The 22,682-nt window shown below is 50.9% G+C and overlaps 5 protein-coding genes across 6 annotated transcripts in view; 2 read left to right on the top strand and 3 right to left on the bottom strand.

Moving 5' to 3' along the window:
- Window positions 1-22,682, bottom strand: part of LOC122383881 (ragulator complex protein LAMTOR3-like) — an 83,025-nt gene that overhangs the window by 18,227 nt on the left and 42,116 nt on the right. The gene's annotated exons all lie outside the window — the stretch shown is intronic.
- On the top strand, window positions 4,827-7,205 carry LOC122383880. The gene is made up of 2 exons (XM_043370691.1): window positions 4,827-5,420; window positions 6,727-7,205. The coding sequence occupies exons 1-2, from the start codon at window positions 4,876-4,878 to the stop codon at window positions 6,779-6,781; spliced, it is 600 nt and encodes a 199-aa protein (XP_043226626.1). The 5' UTR covers window positions 4,827-4,875; the 3' UTR covers window positions 6,782-7,205.
- LOC122383878 (prostaglandin reductase 1-like) lies at window positions 8,929-13,926 on the top strand. 2 transcript variants are annotated; one of them, XM_043370689.1, is made up of 2 exons: window positions 8,929-9,148; window positions 12,657-13,926. In XM_043370689.1, exon 2 carries the CDS (start codon window positions 12,667-12,669, stop codon window positions 13,675-13,677), a length of 1,011 nt encoding a protein of 336 aa, XP_043226624.1. In that variant the 5' UTR covers window positions 8,929-9,148; window positions 12,657-12,666; the 3' UTR covers window positions 13,678-13,926. The 2 variants fall into 2 exon arrangements, with proteins under 2 accessions (XP_043226624.1, XP_043226623.1); XM_043370688.1 differs by having other exon boundaries at window positions 12,661-13,926.
- On the bottom strand, window positions 16,850-18,762 carry LOC122383877 (prostaglandin reductase 1-like). Its single transcript, XM_043370687.1, has 2 exons — window positions 18,384-18,762; window positions 16,850-18,016 (listed from the first exon to the last, which is right to left on the bottom strand). Exon 2 carries the CDS (start codon window positions 18,008-18,010, stop codon window positions 17,000-17,002), a length of 1,011 nt encoding a protein of 336 aa, XP_043226622.1. The 5' UTR covers window positions 18,011-18,016; window positions 18,384-18,762; the 3' UTR covers window positions 16,850-16,999.
- On the bottom strand, window positions 19,773-21,845 carry LOC122383876 (juvenile hormone esterase-like). The gene has a single exon (XM_043370686.1). It carries the CDS (start codon window positions 21,732-21,734, stop codon window positions 19,944-19,946), a length of 1,791 nt encoding a protein of 596 aa, XP_043226621.1. The 5' UTR covers window positions 21,735-21,845; the 3' UTR covers window positions 19,773-19,943.

Genomic DNA, 22,682 nt, shown 5'->3' on the forward strand with positions numbered 1-22,682 from the left:
AGTCTCACCTCATCCTTTCTCCTCTTAATGAAGAATATACAAGTTTATCTGGCCTTGCGAATATAACTTTGTCCAGCTGACCATCTTGAGCCTTAGAGAGATTGCTCCGCACTGTGTAATGTGCATTCACAATACACAATATGATACCTTAAGTTGTTTTTCATGCGGTGCGCAATGTGTCAAATGAATACTGAATAGCCGGTTAAAGAATAATAAGAACATATTGTTATCTTTGCTGTTATGCATTGTGTACCTTGCTGACGATGTGGCATTAACCCGCGCGGGGCTGGGGGGGTAAATTTTACCCCCCCTCGCGAATTTTTGCAATATCTCAAAAACGGCGGCGCGCAGCGCCGCCAAACTTTCAGTACCTTTTCTTACATCAATTTGACACGTTCCCTGAAAATTTGAGCGAAATCCGTCGGAAAATTTTTGAGAAATTGACGTTTTAGTGACGTCATGTTCGCCATTTTCGCCTCAAAAACGGCAAAAGTTCAAACGCCGCTAACATCTTCATTTTTAAAGAAATCAAGACGTAACAAAAAAGGATATACGTAATTCTACTTTGTCTATCAAATGGCTATCTCGGTTTTTTGAAAATTTTGGATTTTGGCCCAAATTTTTCCAAAAAACTGACTTTTTTGGGAAAATAGCTGTAAAATCCAAAATTTTGAATGTATCGAAAAAACCGGAATATACGTCAGAGAAGTGGTCTATGTGTACCTACATACCAAGTTTTAGAAGAATCGGTTCAAAAATGTGGGAGTTATTCAAAATTGTATGACGTCACGACACACAAAAATTTTGAAAAATGACTTTTTTGGAAGTTCTAGACCTCGTAAGGAAACGAAAATAGCACCATTCGACTCGCCGTGAAAAACTGCATCAGATAGACACCTTTTTAGGCCTTAGCAACCAACTTCAAAATTTGACCTCACTTGACCTGACCTTGACCTGACCTCGACCTGAAATTCATCCAGAGGTGGTCCATATCACTTATTGAGTGTGCCTATTGAATTCTATGAGTAAAATGACCCATAAAACATGTGTCGCACATGCCCTTTTCTATATTTTGTTTTTGGTGACCTGACCTGACCTGACCTGACCTTGACCTTGACCTCTGAATGATATTGTATACAACGAATATTGTCTTGGTAGCCTAAGAACACGTTTTGGGAGATCAGTCTCAGTCCATGACTCCATTCTTCGGCAACTACGGTGCAAGGCCGATACTGTAGGAACTTGCAATTTGTACCCTTGACCTGACCTTGACCTTGACCTCAAACTTAAAATTAAGTACATGTTTTTAGTTGTTCGTGATGAGATCTTTCGATTGGCGTTTGAATTTTCCAAATCGGACCATTAGTTCGGGAGATAACAGGGGGGGTAAAATTTCCCCCCCCCCCCAGCCCCGCGCGTTCGGCTGGAGACCCCAGCCCCGCGCGGGTTAAATTCACGAAACCAAACAGCAAAGTATTTCTCAGTTGCGCGATGCTGGGAGTGATTAAACGAACTTTTCATTTTTGCAGATTTATGACAAAGAGCAAAATAGCAGCACCCCACACCCTAAGTATGCACGGAAAATTACACGATTGAAACAAAATACTTTAGACTTAATACTGACGGAGAGATATGGCTACCTAAAAACGCTCATTATAACGCCAGAGCTTTGTCCTGACTTAACCCTCGCCGGACCTATTGGTTTTCTACATACGCGCCGGCCGGGGGGGGGGGGGGCGGGTACGACCCCCCCCCCCTCGCGTTTCGCCCCTGGTGGAGCTAGCGCGTCACGGAAAAAACGAGCGTGTGCGCCGTTACGAGACGCAGAGATTGGTACCCGATTTTAAGGTCCTAGGTCAACCTGTGACCTCTGAGGTCAGGTCAAGTGCCCCAAGGTATGGTTCAGTTTTTGGTGAATAACTTCGCAAAAACGGCCGCAGAGCCGCGATTTTGGCAGCATCGTGTTCGCCTTGCTCAGGCGCGTCGAATGATATACTTTTGTCCGGGTCAGGTCAACTTGGGGTGTTGACCTCAGGTCAAGGTCAGGTCAGCACCCCCAGGTCACGAAGTTGGTCAAAAGAGGTCATGTTGCATATCATTCGATTCGGCAGGTCTTCCTGAGTCCATTGGTGGCTTTCCCGACTCGCTAGCTCAATTTGATCAAGAGTTAGAAAAACTAATATGACCTTGATGACGTCATAAATGACGTCACGCAAGGTCAACATTGCAAAAATGACGCATCTAACCTTGCATGGAGTGCATCAAATCACGATTCTGTGTGCTTGAGATAGCTGGAGATCGTTCCCGGCGCCAGAATAGCAGTTTTCATTTTTCCCCATTGACATAATGGTGAGGTCACGAAAATGACCTGACCTCATATGACCTTTAGGAAAAATCCGAGATATACAACTTGTGAGACACATAATGGATACTAGATCCTGCAAGTTTCATTTCCCTGTGACATCTCCTCTGGCAGTGAGGGCGTTGCGAAGTTGCGACATCTGAAGACCATGCAGAGGTTCACTTATGACGTCATAGGTCAGTGACCTGACCTGACCCAAAAATGTGGTTGGTGTCACAAGATCTGGCTTGAATCAAAGGTTAGGTATGCTAAGTTTCAGCTCTCTATCCCCAGCGTGTTTGGAGCTATTGTGAAAAAACCCTATGGGGGGGGCGGCACCCGCCCCCTCCCCTCGGCCGGCGAGGGTTAAAAAATGGATATAGCATAGCAAGTGAAAAAAAAATCAAATGAGCTCGGAACGACATACGGAATTAAATTTTATACCGCAGTTCCTTCCTAAGCCAGCATTTATACATACCTACTTTAATTGGGCTTGGCCTTGGTCTTATTTAAACACTCCTTTGACCTTTTTCACAAAGGCACATTGTATTAGAATCTTGTGGCCGCAGTCGTGCCACTGCGGCGCCGCCGCCGCCCCGTCCAGGCTCGGGATGAGTTATATGGCATTGTGCGGGGCGGGGCCGGGAGGAAACGGCCGGCGGCACGCGCAGCGCAATTGTAAATTTAAGATATGTCATTTAAGGCACGTAGGCCGCCAAGCTGGCGCCTTCCGTCACCTCGTCGCTGCTGTGCAAGTTCGCACTCGTTTTGGGCGTGTTCTAGACGTTTCGTAACCTGTTGAATAAAAGGTGGGTCACGTACGACCCCCGGCCAGTCTGGGCCGGCGCGCGACGGAGGCAGCTGGCAATACAACGGCAATGTGGACATAAGGAGTTTTCTACAAGCTATTTCGGCCTTGGAAGACTGCCGTGATGGGGAACGAGAAGGAGACCTGTGATGGTTCGGACGCTGCGGCTGATCTCCGCTTAATCCCGGAGTTTGACGGTGTGTCGCAGCCCGTGTGCGAGTGGCTGGACAAGGTCGAACTTGTGTGTCAGCTGCGCGGCATCAAGGGACTGCACGTCGTCGTCCCGCTGAGACTCACTGGTGGTGCGTTTGCGGTATATCAACAGCTCGGAGAAGATGAGAAGAAGAAGTACGAGGACATCAAAAGGGCCCTGACATCGGCGTTTGCTTCGGATCGGTTTGAAGCCTACGACCAATTTGAACGTAGAAGGCTGCGTCCAGGTGAGACGGTGGACGTGTTCGTCTCTGAGCTGCGCCGACTGGCTGGCTTGTTCGGAGGTATGCCGGACGACAGCCTGGCCTGTGCCTTCGTGGCCAAACTGCCAGATTCAGCACGCCGTGCGCTCCGGGCTGGATCACGGATGGAGGACATGCCGTTTAGCCAGCTAATCGGTCGCGCTCGGGCCGTGCTAGCCGACGAGGAAACAAACACCGCGGCCGCCGCCGCTGGCACAAGGACTGGAGCACTCCCGGCCACAATGAAATGCTACTCGTGCGGGCAACCGAACCATATCGCCCGCGACTGCACGGCAGGCCGCGGACAGCGGGGCCGTGGAGGCCCCCGTGGTGGACGGAGCCTCGTGAGGTGCTACAACTGCAACCGGCAGGGGCACATCGCCTCTGCGTGTCCGGAAAACGACGCGGGAGGGGAGAGATCAGCGCCAGCCTCCTCTCCTGTCGACCAGTGAACGGGGCGCTGCCAGTCGCGCAGCTGTCGGTGGACGGAGCGAGCTGCAAAGCGCTGGTTGATACAGGATGCAGCCAGTGTGTAGCTCACGTGTCAGTTTGTCGGAGGTGGAACCGACGCCCGGTGAGCGTGATGACAGTGAGTGGAGGGCGTTATTGGTGTGAGGGGTCAGGCGTGGCACGCGTGCAGCTGCGGTCCGGTGAATCAGTGTCCGTAGATGTGCTCGTCGTAGCACGTAAGCCACTGGGGTTTGAGTTCATCCTCGGGATGAATGGTATCAGAGCACTGGGTGGCGCCACAGTGAGTTCGGATGACCGAGTCAGATTCGGAGTTGAGGCAGCGGTGTCTCATATAGCGGCGTCAGTGGCCTCACCCGGTGACCGGGTCAGCTGTGATGGTGAGAGGACTGGGGTGTCGCGTGCATTGGCAGCGACTGCACGGGTGAGTCATGATCAGGCGAGCAGTGAGCCGGCCCCAGCGTCAGGTGCAGCGGCGGCTGCTGCAGCAGTGAATCGAGCTGACAGCAGTAAGGGGGATCCGGTGTTGGGTGCGGCGGCGGCGGCCGCACCGGCTAATCGAGCCGACGAGAAGGACTTTGTGGTGAGCTTTGATGAGACAGAAAAGAAGTGGTCGGTGGAGTGGAAATGGTGTAGAGGAAAGGAGCCCGAGCAGCTGCACAATACAGCAGAGGAGTACGCGATTCCAACAGAAGCCCGACACGAATACGAGCGAGAACTCTCCAAGTGGGTGGCGAATCAATGGCTCGCTCGTCCCTTATGATGAGAGCGTGCACGGGAGGGTCAAAGGCACGATCCCGCTCATGGCGGTCATCCAACCGAAGAAGGACAAAGTGCGTCCCGTCATGGATTTCAGGGAGTTAAATACGCACCTGGACCCGCATACAGCTGACGCGGATGTTTGCAGTGAAAAAATCCGTGAGTGGCGTCGGTGTGGACGAAACGTGTCTCTCCTAGATCTGCGAGACGCCTACCTGCAGATCCACGTGCACGCATCGCTGTGGCCGTATCAGACTGTAGTGTTCCAGGGCAGACGGTGGTGTCTGAGCAGACTTGGCTTTGGGCTCAGTCTCGCACCGATGGTGATGAGAAAGGTGCTGGAAATGGCCCTGAAACGTGACCCGAGGGTGCACACCGCTACATCACCTTACGTGGACGACATACTCGTAAATGAAAACATCGCTACTGCATTGGAGGTGAAGGGTCATCTGGAGGCGCTCGGTCTGACCTGCAAATCCCCGGAGAAGGTGTCAGAAGGTGCTCGTGTCCTGGGCATTCGAGTCTGGGGGGAGCGGCAAGGACTGTTCTGGAAGCGGGACAACCAGGATCTACAGCCGCCGCCAAAGCTGACGAGGAGAGAGGTCTTCTCGCTGTGCGGACGTCTGACAAGTCAGGTTCCGGTGTGTGGCTGGCTGCGTGTCTCCGCATCCTACCTGAAAAGACGCGCCACTGCAGCGACAGACGGCTGGGATGACGAGATCACCGACCCAGAACTCCAGAAAATGGTCATGGAAACGCTGCAGCGCGTGAAAACGGCCGATCCCGCACGAGGTCGCTGGGATGTCACCGGCGATGAAGGAGTCGTGTGGGTGGATGCCAGCTCCCTCGCCATAGGAGCCGTGCTGGAGATGGAAGGCAGCATCGTTGAGGACGCCTGCTGGCTTCGGAAAAATCCCGAGACACACGTGAACCTTGCAGAACTGGACTCTGTTGTGCGTGGCATCAATCTGTCCCTGGCATGGAACCTGAAGAAAGTGACTGTCGTGACGGACTCGAAAACGGTCTATCACTGGCTAACAGATGCGCTCTCCGGCAGAGCTCGGATAAAGACGAAGGCGGCGAGTGAAATGCTGATTAGAAGGCGCCTGGAGACCGTGAAGAGTCTGAGAGATGAGTACGGCCTCCAGCTGACCGTGAAGTGCGTTCCGTCAGTGGACAACAGGGCTGACGCACTGACGAGAGTGCCGAAGAAGTGGCTGAACCAACAAAGCGATCCTGAGGTCTGCGGCGCTGCCTTCTCGGCGCCGGATGTGGTCAGGATCCATGAAACAAGCGGACACCCAGGCATCGGGAGAACGCTGCGCCTGTGTAGGGAGCACGACCCGGCTGTGAGCAGGCACCAGGTGCGCAGTGTCGTTAGCCAGTGCGAAAAGTGCCAGTCCATCGATCCAGCGCCCCAGCGGTGGACACATGGTTCGCTGAGCGTGACCAAATGCTGGGACAGGGTCAGCATGGACGTCTGTCACTTAAACGATCAGCTGTACCTGACTCTGATTGACTGCGGTCCGTCTCGGTACGCGATCTGGCGGCGGATAAAGCGACAGGACACCGACAGCATCATCACGGCTCTGGAGTCGGTATTCCTGGAGCGCGGCGCTCCGAGGGAGCTGCTGACGGACAACTTCACCTCATTCCGCAGTGCCGCATTCCACGAGTTCGTCAGCCGGTGGGGTGTCAGCGTCCGGTACCGAGCTGCCCATGCGCCGTTCGGCAATGGTGTCTCTGAGAGAAACCATAGGTCGGTCAAAACAATCGTAGCGCGCAAAGGCTGCTCAGTGGCGGAAGCAGTCTACCGCTATAATGTGATGCCGCGCAGTGATGACCTGAACTCTAGTCCTGCCAACGTACTGTTCAACTACAAACTGAGAGTGCCGGACGTGGAGAGTGAGGAAAAGTGCGAAGAGAGTGAGTGTGCTATGTTCAGTGTAGGCGATAAGGTATGGATCAGAGACCCTAGTCGCCGGTGTGATGTGCCAAGTTCCATAGGAACAGTCACCCGACAAGTGTCGGCGCAGTGTGTGGAAGTAGACAATGTCCCCCGTCACGTGAGAGATCTGAGACTGGCTTTCGTTCCCAGTCCGGAGAGTGGCCAGACTGAGCCGCCGAACAATGACAATGACGACTCTGGCCCAATTATCTTGCGAGAGTGTGCGCACGAAAGCCACGGGGAAAATGTGCCCCCTGTGACGTACGCTGAAGTTCTACGCCGCGGCATGCGGGAGAGACGCCCTGCCGTTCTGACCCAGTACGATGATTTGTAGATCAGGGGGGAGTGTATTAGAATCTTGTGGCCGCAGTCGTGCCACTGCGGCGCCGCCGCCGCCCCGTCCAGGCTCGGGATGAGTTATATGGCATTGTGTGGGGCGGGGCCGGGAGGAAACGGCCGGCGGCACGCGCAGCGCAATTGTAAATTTAAGATATGTCATTTAAGGCACGTAGGCCGCCAAGCTGGCGCCTTCCGTCACCTCGTCGCTGCTGTGCAAGTTCGCACTCGTTTTGGGCGTGTTCTAGACGTTTCGTAACCTGTTGAATAAAAGGTGGGTCACGTACGACCCCCGGCCAGTCTGGGCCGGCGCGCGACGGAGGCAGCTGGCAATACAACGGCAATGTGGACATAAGGAGTTTTCTACACACATCATGCAGCTGAGAACAGTGCATGCCATGACAAGCGAGAAGGTATCAACCAATGGCAATGCCAATCATTTTTAGAGAAATAGATGATAAGATCCGACCCTTGGGTAATTGACATTAGGTTACCGGCTGATCTTTCATATTGACCTTTGGTGCCATTTGCTGCGTCTCATGACGATCAACAGACGCTCACTGTCTCTCTCTCTCTCCCTCTCCCTCTCTCTCTCTCTCTCGCTCTCTCTCTCTCTCTCTCTCTCTCTCTCTCTCTCTCTCTACCGCTCTCTCTACCGCTCTCTCTACCGCTCTCTCTACCGCTCTTTCTACCGCTCTCTCTCTCTCTCTACCGCTCTCTCTCTCTCTACCGCTCTCTCTCTCTACCGCTCTCTCTCTCTCTCTCTCTCTCTCTCTCTCTCTCTCTCTCTCTCTCTCTCTCTCTCTCTCTCTCTCTATCGTGCTCTCTCTCTATCGCTCTCTCTCTATCGCTCTCTCTCTATCGCTCTCTCTCTCTCGCTCTCACTCTCTCTCTCTCTATCGCTCTCTCTCTATCTCGCTCTCTCGCGCTCTTTCTCTCTATCGGCGCTCTCTCTCTCTATCGCCTCTCTCTATCGCCTCTCTCTATCGCCTCTCTCTATCGCCTCTCTCTATCGCCTCTCTCTATCGCCTCTCTCTATCGCCAAGACTAAGCCTCTCTCTCTCTTTCTCTCTCTCTCTCTCTCACTCTCTCTCACTCTCTCTCTCTCTCTCTCACTCTCTCTCACTCTCTCTCTCACTCTCTCTCACTTCTCTCACTCTCTCTCACTCTCTCTCACTCTCTCTCTCTTACTCTCTCTCACTCTCTCTTTCCCTCTTTCCCTCTTTCCCTCTTTCTCTCTTCCCCTCTTTCTCTCTTCCCCTCTTTCTCTCTTTCTCTCTTTCTCTCTCTTTCTCTCTCTCCCTTTCTCTCTCTTCTCTCTCTCTCTATCTCTCTCTCTCTCTCTCTCTATCTCTCTACTCCTTTCTTCTCAGAGCAAACACATCTCCCACTTAGTCACCAAACCACGTCATACCTACACCTGACAAACTCATCGTGAGTAGGTAGCTACTGAATTTAGCAAGCCTCTTGGCCATTTCATCATCCACCTTGCAATAAATCGTGTTACAATCTTACCTTAGGCTCTGGCCAGCTCAACACTGTCGCCCCTCCCCACCTCCTTCAAACAATCCTGTGGTGCAGCGCTCCATGATAACCATGATCTGATAATCCGCTCTGACGGCTTGGGCATAGGCGGTGGAACGAGGGGGGAGGGGCACCGGGGCACCGTGCCCCCCTTTGATTTTGGCATTTTAACATTAGCCCTATGGGCATTGCATAGAAAGAATGGGACCAAAAGTCGGCAGTGCTCCCCCCCCCTTAATTGAAGGTTTCCACCGCCACTGGGCTTGGGTAGCCAAACCGCTGAGTCTGCAGTCTGCACTACGCTCTCGAGTGGACAACACCAAACCGACTGATCAGCATGACCGGGCGTCTTGTGGCCGGTATAAATGCTACCAGAGTGGCTGGTGGCCGGCGGGGTCAGTAAGAGCTCTGCCGTAATTACGGTACCTGCTTTTGTGTGTCAAAGCTCTGCAACACAGAACGCCGGGATCGGCAGAATTATTGGCGTCTTACGTTGATCTGACATTGAGGTGAGAAATGTTTGACAAGCTTCCTTTATTCTTTCATTTCTAGGCGCAATATGGCATGCAAACAATTTTGTGATCAAAAATATTAAGCAGATAAGTAATGACCATTTAAGCAGATAAAAATGCTTTAGTTTAACCTGCGCATGGCAGGGGGGGGGGCCGCTCTATGTACAGAGCCACCCTCTGTTTTTCTGCAATATCTTCTACACCACTTGACGCATCCACACGATTTGACAGCACGATTTGAGAGGCATCAATTTGACACGTTGAGTTCAAATAACAATTTTCTAGCTACCATAGGTCGGCCGGAAATGACGTCAGAGTGACGTCATGTCAGCCGATTTTGATGCAAAACATTTAACTACGGTAATCGCTCTCAAAACCTAAGTTGTTAAAGGTAGTGTGCCAGCTTTCCTGGACCATATGGAGTTAATGACCCGGATAAGGAGAACCGGATTTTTAGAACTTATCCATACCTTCAAAACTCATGGAAACGTCTTAAATTCTTCAAATTTTGAGTACCCCAGTGCGAAGTTCGCCCCGACGGGTTGTCGGTCGTACCCCAACCACATTTCACACCATGACTAAGAACAATAAATGCACACACTAAATCGCTATTACCGATAGGCTCATCCAATCAAGTTTCGATAAACCCGTTCATCATCATCTCCTGCGGTTTCGAACACGCCTGTTAGGTGGCTTCAGATGCTCGTCGAGGTCGGGATTTCCAAATACGCTATACTCATACTTACTTTGTGGTGCGGTGGTGGTGCGTCGGGCCGCGCGCTCTGACTTCGGCCAAGAAAAATGCGTCAGCTGATCATTGTCATTTCTGCCACTTGCGTGTGGTGAAATGGGGTCATAACTTAAGAGACGGCTGTTTCATATCAATTATTTTACATAAAATCATATTTCAAACCATAAATTAATGTTCGACAGCCAAATTAAAGAAACAATACCAATATAGGCTTACAGTTTAAGTTCGACATTGTGTTGTCTACGATTAGACAGCTGATAACTCATTCCCGTACGTCGTAACTCTATATTGACCTTTGCTTATTGTCACATGTGCGCCGCATTCGCGATTGTTGCCGACTCCTGTTTGCAGGTCAGCCCACTACAGTTGTTATACATATCGAAAAACCGATAAACTTTTAGGCAAAAAAGGCACTATTCCAGGCCCATTTTTGATTTTTTTGCGATATTAAGTAAAAACAGAAGCTTCTTTTCCTAGGAAAAATAAAATGGGAAATCATTGGAAGGTGGCACACTACCTTTAAGCTAGATAGGATATCCTTGCATCTGTATGAGTGGACTGAGAATACACGTGGCTATCAAACTGCTATCTCGGATTTTCAAAGTTTTGAAAATTTAAGAAAATATACACACACAATAACAAAAAAGATTTTTTTTTTATTGACTTTTCGAGAAAATCGGAACAATGTGGTAATACACCTACCGATGAACTACTCTAGAAGTTGTAGCCCAAAATCTTCAAAAATGGCTGAGTTATCCGCATTATAGTAAAAATTTCACAATTTTTAGATTTTTCAAATCCATTTTTCAGTACGTTTGTGACATCGAACAGTACAATAAATGGCACTATCGTGTTTCTGAGCTCACACTGCATCTGAAAAGCTTTTTTTCTTGAAAAAAAATCATTCAAGATTAAAGCTTTTTGACCTGAAAATGACCTGACCTCAGCTTAATGCAGCTGAAAATGACCTCAAATAACTCAGACTGGTCAGACGATAATGTTTTCGAAATCTAAGAGTGAAATGGACCATAAAACATGCGCCACGTGACCGATACATGATATAAAATTTTCGTAACTATATACCGATATTATTGATTTAGCCTATGTATGACGCTATAGCGTCCCCTACATCGGCTAAATCAATGTTTCATGTTATAACATGAAACATCCTCAACCGGTGTAGAAAAACCATCTCAAGGGTCATTTAACACCGTTGAATTGACACCTACGAGGGGTGTTTTTTGAAGCGTACCCAAAACGCGCAGTTTCCAGGAGTCCGATTACACCCGGAATCAGACACCCCCGAGGTATTCTGACTCTGGTGGGGAGTGTATTTTATACCACATGTCGTCAAATGATTCCTGGAATCATACACCTTATGGGATTAAAATACACCCCCGTAATCCGATTACTCCCTGGAGTGACACCTAAAAGGGGTGTTTTTTGAAGCGTACCAAAAACGCGCAGTTTCCAGGAGTCCGATTACACCCGGAATCAGAGTATTGTGACTCTGGTTTGGGATGTATTTTTATCCCTAAGGTGTATGATTCCGGGAATCATTTGACGCCATATGGTATAAAAATACATCCTCAACCAGTGTCATAATACCCTAGAAAGTGTCTGATTCCGGGTGTAATCTGACTCAAGAAAACTGCGCGTTTTTGGTACGCTTAAAAAAACACCCCTTTTAGGTGTCATTATTTTTTTCAGTGTAGGATGACCTGGTCTTGACCTAAAAAAATGAAGTATAGTCGACTACAGAATGATGTTCCACTCCTCAGAAGCTATCAGTTGACCGGAGCGCAAAGTTGTGCCGTTTATCGCGCAATTAAGCGAGTCGATTGTCAGCATTGGGACAAAGCTATAATTTGTGAACTCAGCCCGTATGATGCGGCACAGCCTACCACTCCAGGCACATAATTGCCTGTGAAAAGTGGAACATCATTCTGTAGTCGACTATACAAGCTCAGTACCGTCAGGGTATCTACGGCATATATCAAGGAGTGCAGAAACCGGATCAGACTTGTTAGCCAGCGCCCAGAGGCTAAATTGTGAACAAGCCAAAATGCTGATAATTTTTAATTTGACCTGCCCTTAAACGTCATCGGTGACCTCAAGGTCAATGAAATGAGGTTTCTTTCAACAGTTTTTCCAGAGCTATCAGACGCCATTTGAATTTTGACGATCGGCCCAGTAGTTTGGAGATAGGATGGGGGGGGGGGCTCTGTAGAACCCCCTCAGTCACTCGCGTTATGGAAAATGCCCTAGCCATGCGCGGGTTCATGTATTAGACCGTAACAACGATTGAAAGAAGTTTATTAACATTGTTTGCCACCACAATATGCCTTCAGATGATATGGTATTGTCTGGGTTCAACAAAATCAATATCATATAATTCAAATAAAGTGGAAATAATTCAAATATTTTTTTTTCTTCAAATAATTCACTTCGTTCAAATAAAGTGGAAGGTTCCCCTCTGCATGGGCAAAGGAACCTCACGAAAAGTAGGGGGGGGGGGGGCAGTGAAACTTCAATGTCACTTTTTGGGAGCCCCAATACCCCTATGAATAAATTCTCGCAGCAGGATATCGTCTCTCGCCTTGCTGAACCATTTCCTGCTCTTAGTTTTGTATTTAAATCAAAAATAAAGATTTTACTTTGAAAATGGCTAAGAAGTGGGGGCATGCCCCCCCCCTCCCCTGTTTCCACGCCTATGCTCCTCGGCCAATTGTTATCACGCTTGTTTCTTCCCAGTCAGGTCATCATGAAGGCGGACAAATTCACCCTGCTGCATCACTTCGAAGGCTTCCCGAAGTCAAACGACTTCCGTCTGGAGTCTGAGGAGCTGGGCGGTCTGAAGCCGGGCCAGTTCCTCTGTCAGGCCGAGTATCTGAGCGTCGACCCGTACTTGCGGCCCTTCTCGAAGCGTTTGAATCCGCCGTCCACCATGATCGGCGCTCAGGTGGCCAAGGTGCTGGAGAGCAAGAACGACAAGTACCCGGCCGGCTCCTACGTTGTGGCCGGTAACTTGGGCTGGCGGACGCTGAGCGTGGCTGAAGATCAGCCGGAGGATGGGCGATCGTTCACCGGCCTCGAGCCGCTGCCTGATCTTGGAGGCCTGCCGCGCTCCTACGCTCTAGGCGTCATCGGCATGCCGGGAGTCACCGCCTACTTCGGCTTCCTGGAGCTGTGCCAGCCCAAGGAGGGCGAGACGGTGGTGGTGACGGGCGCGGCCGGCGCCGTCGGCAGCCTGGTCGGACAGATCGCCAAGATCAAGGGCTGCCGCGTGATCGGCTTCGCGGGTACGGACGACAAGTGTGCCTGGATCCGCCAGCTCGGATTCGACGTGGCCATCAACTACAAGACGTGCGCCGATATCGACGCTGCTCTGAAAGAGGCTGCACCCAAGGGGATCGACTGTTACTTCGACAACGTGGGCGGCATGCTCAGCCACCGGATTCGGCAGCAAATGAACCTATTCGGGCGTTCCTCCGTGTGCGGCGCCATCTCCAGCTACAACGACAAGACGGGCCAGGGGGCGCAGGTGCCCGCGCCTGAGATGGACATCGTCTTTAAGCAGTTGCGAGTCGAGGGTTTCGTCAACGATCGGTGGTGGCACCGGCGTGAAGAGGCCTTCAAAGACATGGTCGCCTGGGTACGCGAGGGGAAGATCAAGGTTCAGGAGACGGTTACGACAGGCTTCGAGAAGATGCCTCAGGCATTTATTGGTATGCTGAAAGGCCAAAACACGGGCAAAGCAGTTGTGAAGGTGTGAAAAGAAGCATGATGAGATGAAATGAAAGGCAAGAATTACATGAAACCTCGTGTCTCGTGGTGTTATTTGATCAGCGAATGGTCAGATTGCAGTGAAGTAATCTGCTTTGTGATACTAATATCTTTCGTATATTTCTTTCACGTCCCTCTGTTATAGGCACACTGTGTTCGAAACGCTTGGCTTTGGGGTCATGCTGGTCGCTGTCTTCGCTTGAATACATCTAGATTCGTACGATACGTACATCTTACAGGTCTGATTTTCACCGCGAATGCGATATCTTGCGCCGCACCTGACGTTAATTAGTAAATTGACATGGACCTTACAACTCAAGAACATTTGAAAACATTATTTCGATTAATTTATTTGAAGTTTAGAAAACTTAGAGCAAATCGCCCTTTGATTCGCAGCACCATCACGCGTCGTTAATTGTTCTCAAGCCGCAAAAGCTTCACGTAAAAAAACGAACATAATCCCGAGATCTCTTTCCAGCCGATAGACAGGAGGAGGGTTGGTGGTTGTTGCAAATTGCCCTTGGCAGCTTTTTCGCCATTGCTCGGGACCATAGACCACTACATATCTACAGGGTGATTTTTTTTAACTATTAAAAAGTAAATGTCAATGGTGGTCCCTAAATCGAAAAATCGCGTGCAAAAAAGCAATGCACGTGATAGATAAATCTGGGACATTTTGTATGGTGTCATAATTTGTCCCTTTTAACCGAAGGCCTCGGCCCCAATGGAGCCTGAAAATGTCCCACCAATCGGGCACGCATGGTCCACCGCCGTTCAGAAGGAACGGCACAAAACGATGATTTTGAAGCATTGAGGCAGTTCGAAGCATGCGATCATCGAGGAGACACCCCAGAAAGACGTTAAATAATGCACGATAAAGCTTTTAGTCATAAATAACCTTCAAACGGTTCATTTGGCGTATGTGCAGCCTCTGAACAATCAGTCTTCAGGGAGAAAGAAAAACAACGAATCAGACACCACGAGGGCCCCCAGTATCGAAATCCTCGACCTGTCCGCTTAATAGCCTTCTAGTTTTTGGACCCAGCTATGGCAGATATAACAAGAAAACATTGGAAATATCTGGCAGAGCTGAAAATGGGTGATAGGAGCCTTTTCAGTCCGCCTAATGAGTATGTGAGTCCATGGTGCTGTTCAACACGTGCTCAGGCGGGCTGATTCGTGTTGGTGAGAGAGGGGGCAACTTCAAGCACAAGTAAAATACACGATGGACGTTCCTTCACATCGTGTCTGCATGAAATCAAAATGTCCCAGCATGCTTGTCATCCTGGTATATAATTTTGCAATATATATTTGTATTTTAATGCCACTAGACCCCATTACTTTTTAACAAGTAAAAAAAATCACCCTGTATAGTGGTCTATGTAGTGGTCTATGACCAGTATAACGCCTTTTGGGGCGACTAACGGAGCAAGCGAGAGGGTGAGCCTTGCACGTGCGAAATTTCGAGGGGGTACCTCCAACTGACTTGTGCACGGCACCCTACTAACCGGTCTCTAGCGATGTGCCAAATTTGAGCACAATCGGCCCAGCCGTTCTCGAGATATGGAAGCGGCACCCTGCACGTGCGCACGTGCAAATTGGGTTCCAACTGACTTGTGCACGGCACCCTATTAACTGGTCCCTAACCGTGTACCAAATTTGAGCGCCATCGGTCCAGCCGTTCTCGAGATCTGGAAACGACCCCTGCACGTGCGCACGTGCAGCAGCACCCCAACTCTGGCACATGGGGATATGCAGTGCCTAGTGGGTGCCTACCTACATGCCAACTTTCAGCGCAATCGGCCAAGTAGTTACCGAGATATTGCAACAATTACAAAACTGACACCTCTTCGTTTTGCACGTGGCACGTGCATAAGGGGTCACCCACATGCATCGGGAATAGTCCAATACTTGGTAGAAGGAATGAAGCTACCCTACAAAAATTACCGCGTGTAAATCGGTCAAGTGGTTGCTGAGATATAAGCCTCGCAAAAGCGTCCGCACGGCCGGCCGCTCATACTCAGAAATTTCCGTTAATCTAAGGAAAGACTACGCTCGCTTCGCTCGCTCCGTAATTACGGAGCGAGCGAAGCGAGCGTAGTCTATCCTCAGAACGGAAATTTCTGAGCATGAGCGGCCGGCTGGCCGGCCGGCCGTGCGGACGCTTTTGCGAGGCTTATATCTCAGCAACCACTTTACCGATTTACACGCGGTAATTTTTGTATGGTAGCTTCATTCCTTCTACCAAGTATTGGGCTATTCCCGATGCATGTGGATGACCCCTTAATGCACGTGCCACGTGCAAAACGAAGAGGCAACAGTTTTGTAATTGTTGCAATATCTCGGTAACTACTGGGCCGATTGCGCTGAAAGTTGGCATGTAGGTAGGCACCCACTAGGCAATGCATATCCATGTGCCAGAGGTGGGTGCTGCTGCACGTGCGCACGTGCAGGGGTAGTTTCCAGATCTCGAGAACGGCTCGACCGATTGCGCTCAAATTTGGTACACAGTTAGGGACCAGCTAGTAGGGTGCCGTGCACAAGTCAGTTGGGACCTATTTTGCACGTGCGCACGTGCAGGGTGCCGCTCCCAGATCTCGAGAACGGCTGGGTCGATTGTGCTCAAATTTGGCACATCGCTAGAGACCGGTTAGTAGGGTGCCGTGCACAAGTCAGTTGGAGGTATCCCCTCGAAATTTCGCACGTGCAAGGCTCACCCTCTCGCCCGCTCCGTTAGTCGCCCCAAAAGGCGCTTTACTGGTATAAAGTGGTTTATGTCGGGACGAATAGGCCATAAAATACTGAATGTCTGCATCCCTTATGCTCTGCTCAAGCGTGATCTTGTGACATCAACCACATTCGCATTTCATTTCAGGTCACTTACGAATGATATTGTGGTAAGGTAAATGAGCCTCTAAACGGTCAACTTCGAACACTTCAACTTGAAAGCGCTTTCAGTGTCCGATGTTCGTACGAATGGGGACGAAACTATGAGGTAGTCATCAGCTGTGCCATCAGTCTCTCAGTCTCGCGAATGCTGCAGCTTGTGAGGAAATTGGGCCCTTCTGCAGTATGGTGCCATTTCATGTTGGATGAACAAAAACATGGAAAATAACTGCAGACCCATTGTTGTTGCCGCAGATATTGTTTTATGGATAAAATGACCGATGATTGGTATATTAACATCTCAGGAACACATTTATCAAAGACGGCTAAGTATTATCTATCGTGTCGAGGTTTCCACAATTCTACAAACGTTTCAAGGCTTTCGCAAGACTTTTCTCCTCTCTCACATCCTTCCATGCTTCCTTTCACACCTTTACAATAGCCTTGCCCGTGTTTTGGCCTTTGAGCATGCCTATAAATGCCTGGGGCATCTTCTCGAAGCCGGTCGTAACCGTCTCCTGAACCTTGATCTTCCCCTCGCGAACCCAGGCGACCATGTCTTTGAAGGCCTCTTCACGCCGGTGCCACCACCGGTGGATGACGAAGCCCTCGATCCTCAGCTGTTTGCTGACGATGGCCATCTCAGGCACAGGCACCTGCGCCTCCTGACCCGTCTTGTCGTTGTAGCTGGAGATGGCGCCACACACGGAGACCCGGCCGAACAGGTTCATTTGCTGCCGAATCCGGTGGCTGAGCATGCCGCCCACGTTGTCGAAGTAACAGTCGATCCCCTTGGGTGCAGCCTCCTTCAGGGCAGCGTCGATATCGGCGCACGTCTTGTAGTTGATGGCCACGTCGAATCCGAGCTGGCGGATCCAGGCACACTTGTCGTCCGTACCCGCGAAGCCGATCACGCGGCAACCCTTGATCTTGGCGATCTGTCCGACCAGGCTGCCGACGGCGCCGGCCGCGCCCGTCACCACCACCGTCTCGCCCTCCTTGGGCTGGCACAGCTCCAGGAAGCCGAAGTAGGCGGTGACTCCCGGCATGCCGATGACACCCAGCGCGTAGGAGCGCGGCAAGTCTCCAAGCTCAGGTAGCGGTTCGAGGCCGGTGGGCGCCTTACCGTCCTCCGGCTGGTCCTTGGCCACGCTCAGCGTCCGCCAGCCCAAGTTACCGGCCACAACGTAGGAGCCGGCCGGGTACTTGTCGTTCTTGCTCTCCAGCACCTTGGCCACCTGAGCGCCGATCATGGTGAACGGCGGAGTGAAGCGCCTCGTGTAGGGCCGCATGTACGGATCGACGCTCAAGTACTCGGCCTGGCAAAGGATCTGGCCCGGCTTCAGACCGCCCAGCTCCTCAGACTCCAGACGAAAGTCGTTTGACTTTGGGAAGCCGTCAAAGTGACGCAGCAGGGTGAATTTGTCCGCCTTCATGGTGACCTGTTGAAGAGAGACAAACCCGTCAGCCAAAGTGGAAAGTAGGTATAGCATCTTTTTTTTTGCAGCGGTGGTCGTTTAAATCAATTGGCTAGTTCTGTAATATGCACGTGACGAGAAAAATCTAAACATCTGCGGAGAGCGTAATCAGTGCCTAGTTTTTCGGTTAATTGCATTATCACTAGCGCTAACCGCAGTAAACAAACATCACCTGCATTTCCCTTTGATATAGCACTATAAGCACAGTAATGAATAGCTCAATCCTCTTAGAGAAATAAATGCTAGCATAAGGCCAAAATTACATGCGTAAGGTAGTCAAAATTGCTGCTATTACAATGAGCGTAGAGAAGGCTGATCCAAAGTTTCTCACCTCGATGCTGGATCAATGTGCAACAACACGTTCTGTCGATCTTGACGATCTGTGTTGCGGAGCTTTGAGTGGCGAGCACGCAGGTACCGCGGTCACGGCTGAGCTCCTACTGACCCCCACTAACCGATACGATACCGACTGCGCCGCCGATAAGATGCCCGGTCATGCTGATGTGGTCCGACCGGGAGCGTCGGACAAACTCCGCAGCTCACGGTTATCCGAGACGATAGCACACACCACGAGGCTGAGTTGTGTGTGGAAACGGCTCAGTGGGACGGACAGGTCCGACCGTACTGAGCTGGCCAAAGGTGGCTGCTATAAGGTTTAAAGCCTAGTGGAGGGTAGAATGGTGGTGTTGGGGGCATTCGAGCTATTAACTCTGTTGAACAGATAAAGGAAAAATATGTAAATATCGATATCAATATTGATATAGATAGAAATAGATAGATATAACGATACACAAAGCAGATATAGATATAGAAACAATCGAAAGATTTGAATCGGCTATCGACTTGTAATTGTTAGTTCGAATGAGCACTGCTCTTACTGGTAGGTATGTAAGCATTTTGTAGATGAAAGCTGACTACCTTGATGAACTGGTCACAGTGCACTTTATCCCACCGACCGGCTCAGCACACCATAAAGTGCATGACGCCTTTCCCGTATCTGAAAGTGAACGAGTGACTTGCACAACTGAGACATATCGCCTCTGTTAGCTCAAGCATGCCAATGTAGTTATGTACACACAGGATAGGAGCGGATAACAGCTAACAGATATGTATGCACTTACGATGGCTTCCGTACAAACTACAATGGTAGCTTGCACTTCATGGGGCTTTCATGGGTGAAGTGAGCAATATTAGCTCATTGGGTGGACATCAGTGAATGCTTTAACACTGCACAGGTAAGCTGATGTAGATGATTATCAAATGACAGATGGAACATATAAGTGCATGTATGGACTAAACTTTTGAATTCATTTTAAAAGGGATAAAAACGCAAGAAATTACACGTTTCGCATTTATTGCTTAGTCATGGGTGTTACAGTGCGATTTTATCTCTGTTAAAATGAACTCAAAAGTTTAGGCCATTCATGCACTTATATGTCCCTAAGCTGATGTAATTAGAACACCACATCAGTTTCAAACCATTCAAATGGCGGTTTGAATAAGCATACAACCATGTCTCAATTCGTCTTTATCGGCGTCACAGGCCAATAATACTCTGAAATACTAGTGTGTACAGAATCAACTGCGGGTCTCTGTACAATTAGCCTCCCATGGTTTAAAGCGCATGTAGTCTTCATGTAGGTATAAAAGATGTATATGGATTGTAGTGCCAAAAAGTTGGTGCCCAAGTCTCAATTGTCAAGAGCCATTTCTGGCTGCATACTAGCGTTACGTTTATTCAACAGCATAAACTCGCAGAGCCCGCACAGACAGTGGGTCTAAGTTAGGGCATAAGCACCAGCATCCACTTAAGCTTTGTGATTTTCTTAATCCGCTCCCATGATTAAAGACCATGAGAACCAAAATCACCCGACAGAACACTTCTGCATATTCACTTATCACCGTCCCGCTGTTCGCCACCCTCTGGGTTCGGTCCACCCAGACACAGCCCATCCTCCACCGGGTGTCTCCACGGCTCATTGATGGGAACAGTCTTCCAGAAGTCGACACGCTCCTGGAAGAGCCTCTCGCCGACCGAGGGCGCCGTGTTCAGCCGCATGTGTCGCTGGTGCAGCTCCGTGAAGACGGGCCAATCGGGCATAGGCAGCACGTCCGATCCAGGCCGACCGGTGCGCGCGAACGTCGTCCACACGTTGACCATAAAGCGGACCATGGTGTGGGTCGGTGTGCCGCGCCGTGCGGGGGGAAGTTTGTCGTTGCTGAACAGGTACAGGATGTCATCCGCGTGCGTGGTGCCAAAGTCGGGCACACCCGACCTGAAGAGATTGACGTGGGCTTGGCTGAGCCGTCCCGGTCCGATGTGGTCGAGCAGATATTTGTATACTGGAGTATGCTGCGAAGCCAATGTCATCTCAGCCGCCATGGGCGACACCAAGTGCCGGTCAGCCCAGCCCTGCGTCAGCGGTAGAAGACTCGAGGTGTTGACGTCCCTGTCGCCGACGTAAAAGTCGTACACTCTCTTCGCCTCTTTCATTGGATCGGTACCACAGTCCAGTTTGTTAACACCAGACGCAGTAACCAGACCAGCTGCATGAACCCATTCTGACAGATTTCCTTTGGATAGCGCTTCCACGACTCGCTTGTTTGCGAACAGCGATGGCGCGAAGAAAGCGCCCTCCTCCTCTGTCAGGCCAGTCATCCACGGCACCAGGTTAAACTCGCCACGAGCCAGCAGCAGGTGCGGGTCGTCCGGAATAAGTGGGTTCTCCGCCTCGCGATCCACCCGCAACTGTTCCGTGAATCCGGGCTTCAGTGTCTTGGTGTGCTCGGCGATTTTCTCCCAGGGCTGTTCCTTGATGCACTCGACCATTGCGGTGACGTCTTCCGTGGGACATCTAAGCAGGCCAGCCAGCTTTTCAGCGGCATTTTCCTTTCGGCTACCCAGCCCCCATCTGGCCAGGGCCGTGCCGGACTGGGTGATGGCATGGTGGAACAAACCCTTCGCCAGCGGGCTCAGCATCAGTAGCGACACGCTGGCTCCGCCGGCCGACTCGCCGAAAATGGTCACCGCGTGCGGGTCGCCTCCAAACGCGGCGATGTTGTCCTGCACCCAGTGGAGCAGCAGCACCTGGTCCAGCAGGCCGTAGTTGCCCGGGGCTGCCGCGTCGTGCGTTGTGAAGAAGCCGAACGTGTTGAGTCGGTAGTTGAATGTCACCAGCACCACGTCCTCGTCCATAAAGTAGCTCGGTCCGTAGATATCATCATCGCCGCTGCCGGTGCTGAACCCTCCTCCATGGATGTACACCATAACGGGCAGCCCGGCGGTGGCGGGTCGGGACAGCTCCGGAAGGTGCGGCGTGTACACGTTGGCAAACAGGCAGTCCTCGTCACCCTTCAGAGTGTTATTGTTCAGCTTGTCGAACTGGGGACACACTTTGCCGTGCGACAGACCGTCCGCCACGCCTCTCCAGGCGAGATGTCGCTGAGGTGGCTGGAACCGCAGGCTGCCAACCGGAGGCTTCGCGTACCGGATTCCCTTGAAGCTGTAGAAGAGTCTGCCGGCAACGCTCCTGCCTATGGCACCCCTGATCAGACCTTCTCTCGTGGCGATTAGTGGTCTTCCATCATCTTGTCCAGAGCAGCCAGCGGCAGATGTAACCAACAAGGCAGCGATGCAGAGCAGGCTCACCATCCTCAGAAAATTAAGCGTTTTCGGTTTCATATTTCCTTCGCACACAGACACAGAGTTCTCACCAGCTCGATGCCGTTCGCAGCAGTCAGACCCCGCACTCCCTCCACTCCAGCCCGCTCACGCAGAGTTCCTGCGCTGCACTGCCCTCCCCTCCTGCGTTGACCTTCGCCCACCGTCCGCACGCGGCTACAAAACAACTCGGCTGTGATCTCAGGCCACCCGCACCCTCTGTGACGTCACTGCCAGTCGGCCAGTCAAGGTGAGCTAGTAGCTGATGGTTCTCTCAGGCTAACTGGAGCCAACCATCACTGGCAGGTTCAAGGCCAAAGGAATGGTCGGTCAAGTGCTACAGTTTGCATTATATGTACATGACGGCAGTCAGTCCTTGTGTGCAGCAATGTTCGCCTTTGCCTAGCGAAACGTGTTTCGCCGTGTCAGTAAATTTCAGAGATGCGGGGTCGGAGTCTGAGTCGGAATCTGCTGAAGTCAACAGTTCTGCCCGAAGTCTGAGTCGGGGCCGTCAAACTACATGTATTACCAACTCCGACTCCGGAGTCGGAGCCGACATGACATGGAGCCGACATGAAACTATTATGTTCATTGACCTTTCCAAGACAGATCTTATCAAAACTAAGGCCATACTCCACTGTCCCCTCCATGGCTGAGTTGATTAAACCGCTGGAATTCGACGCTTAGCCGGTAGTGAGAGCCCGTTTCAAACCCCGGTGCGGGCGGCCACATTTAGCTCCTACGTTTTATGGCGTGCGTGTCTGTGGCAGGGGCCGCACAGAAGCGAGGTAACGTCAGTAAGCGGAAGGGGCCGTGTCCACTGTCCAGTCGTGAGGGCACGTTAAACGTTCGGACAAAATTCTGCCATACTACTGGAATTGCGCGATCGGGTGGTGGGGGGGGGGGGGGGGGTCAAGGGCAGCACAACAATTCATGCTTAGTGCGGGCTCTGATTCCTCAAATCCGTCC

The sequence above is a fragment of the Amphibalanus amphitrite genome, unplaced genomic scaffold (assembly GCF_019059575.1).
Source record: "Amphibalanus amphitrite isolate SeventyFive unplaced genomic scaffold, NRLGWU_Aamphi_draft 000175F_arrow, whole genome shotgun sequence".
Taxonomy (NCBI): domain Eukaryota; kingdom Metazoa; phylum Arthropoda; class Thecostraca; order Balanomorpha; family Balanidae; genus Amphibalanus; species Amphibalanus amphitrite.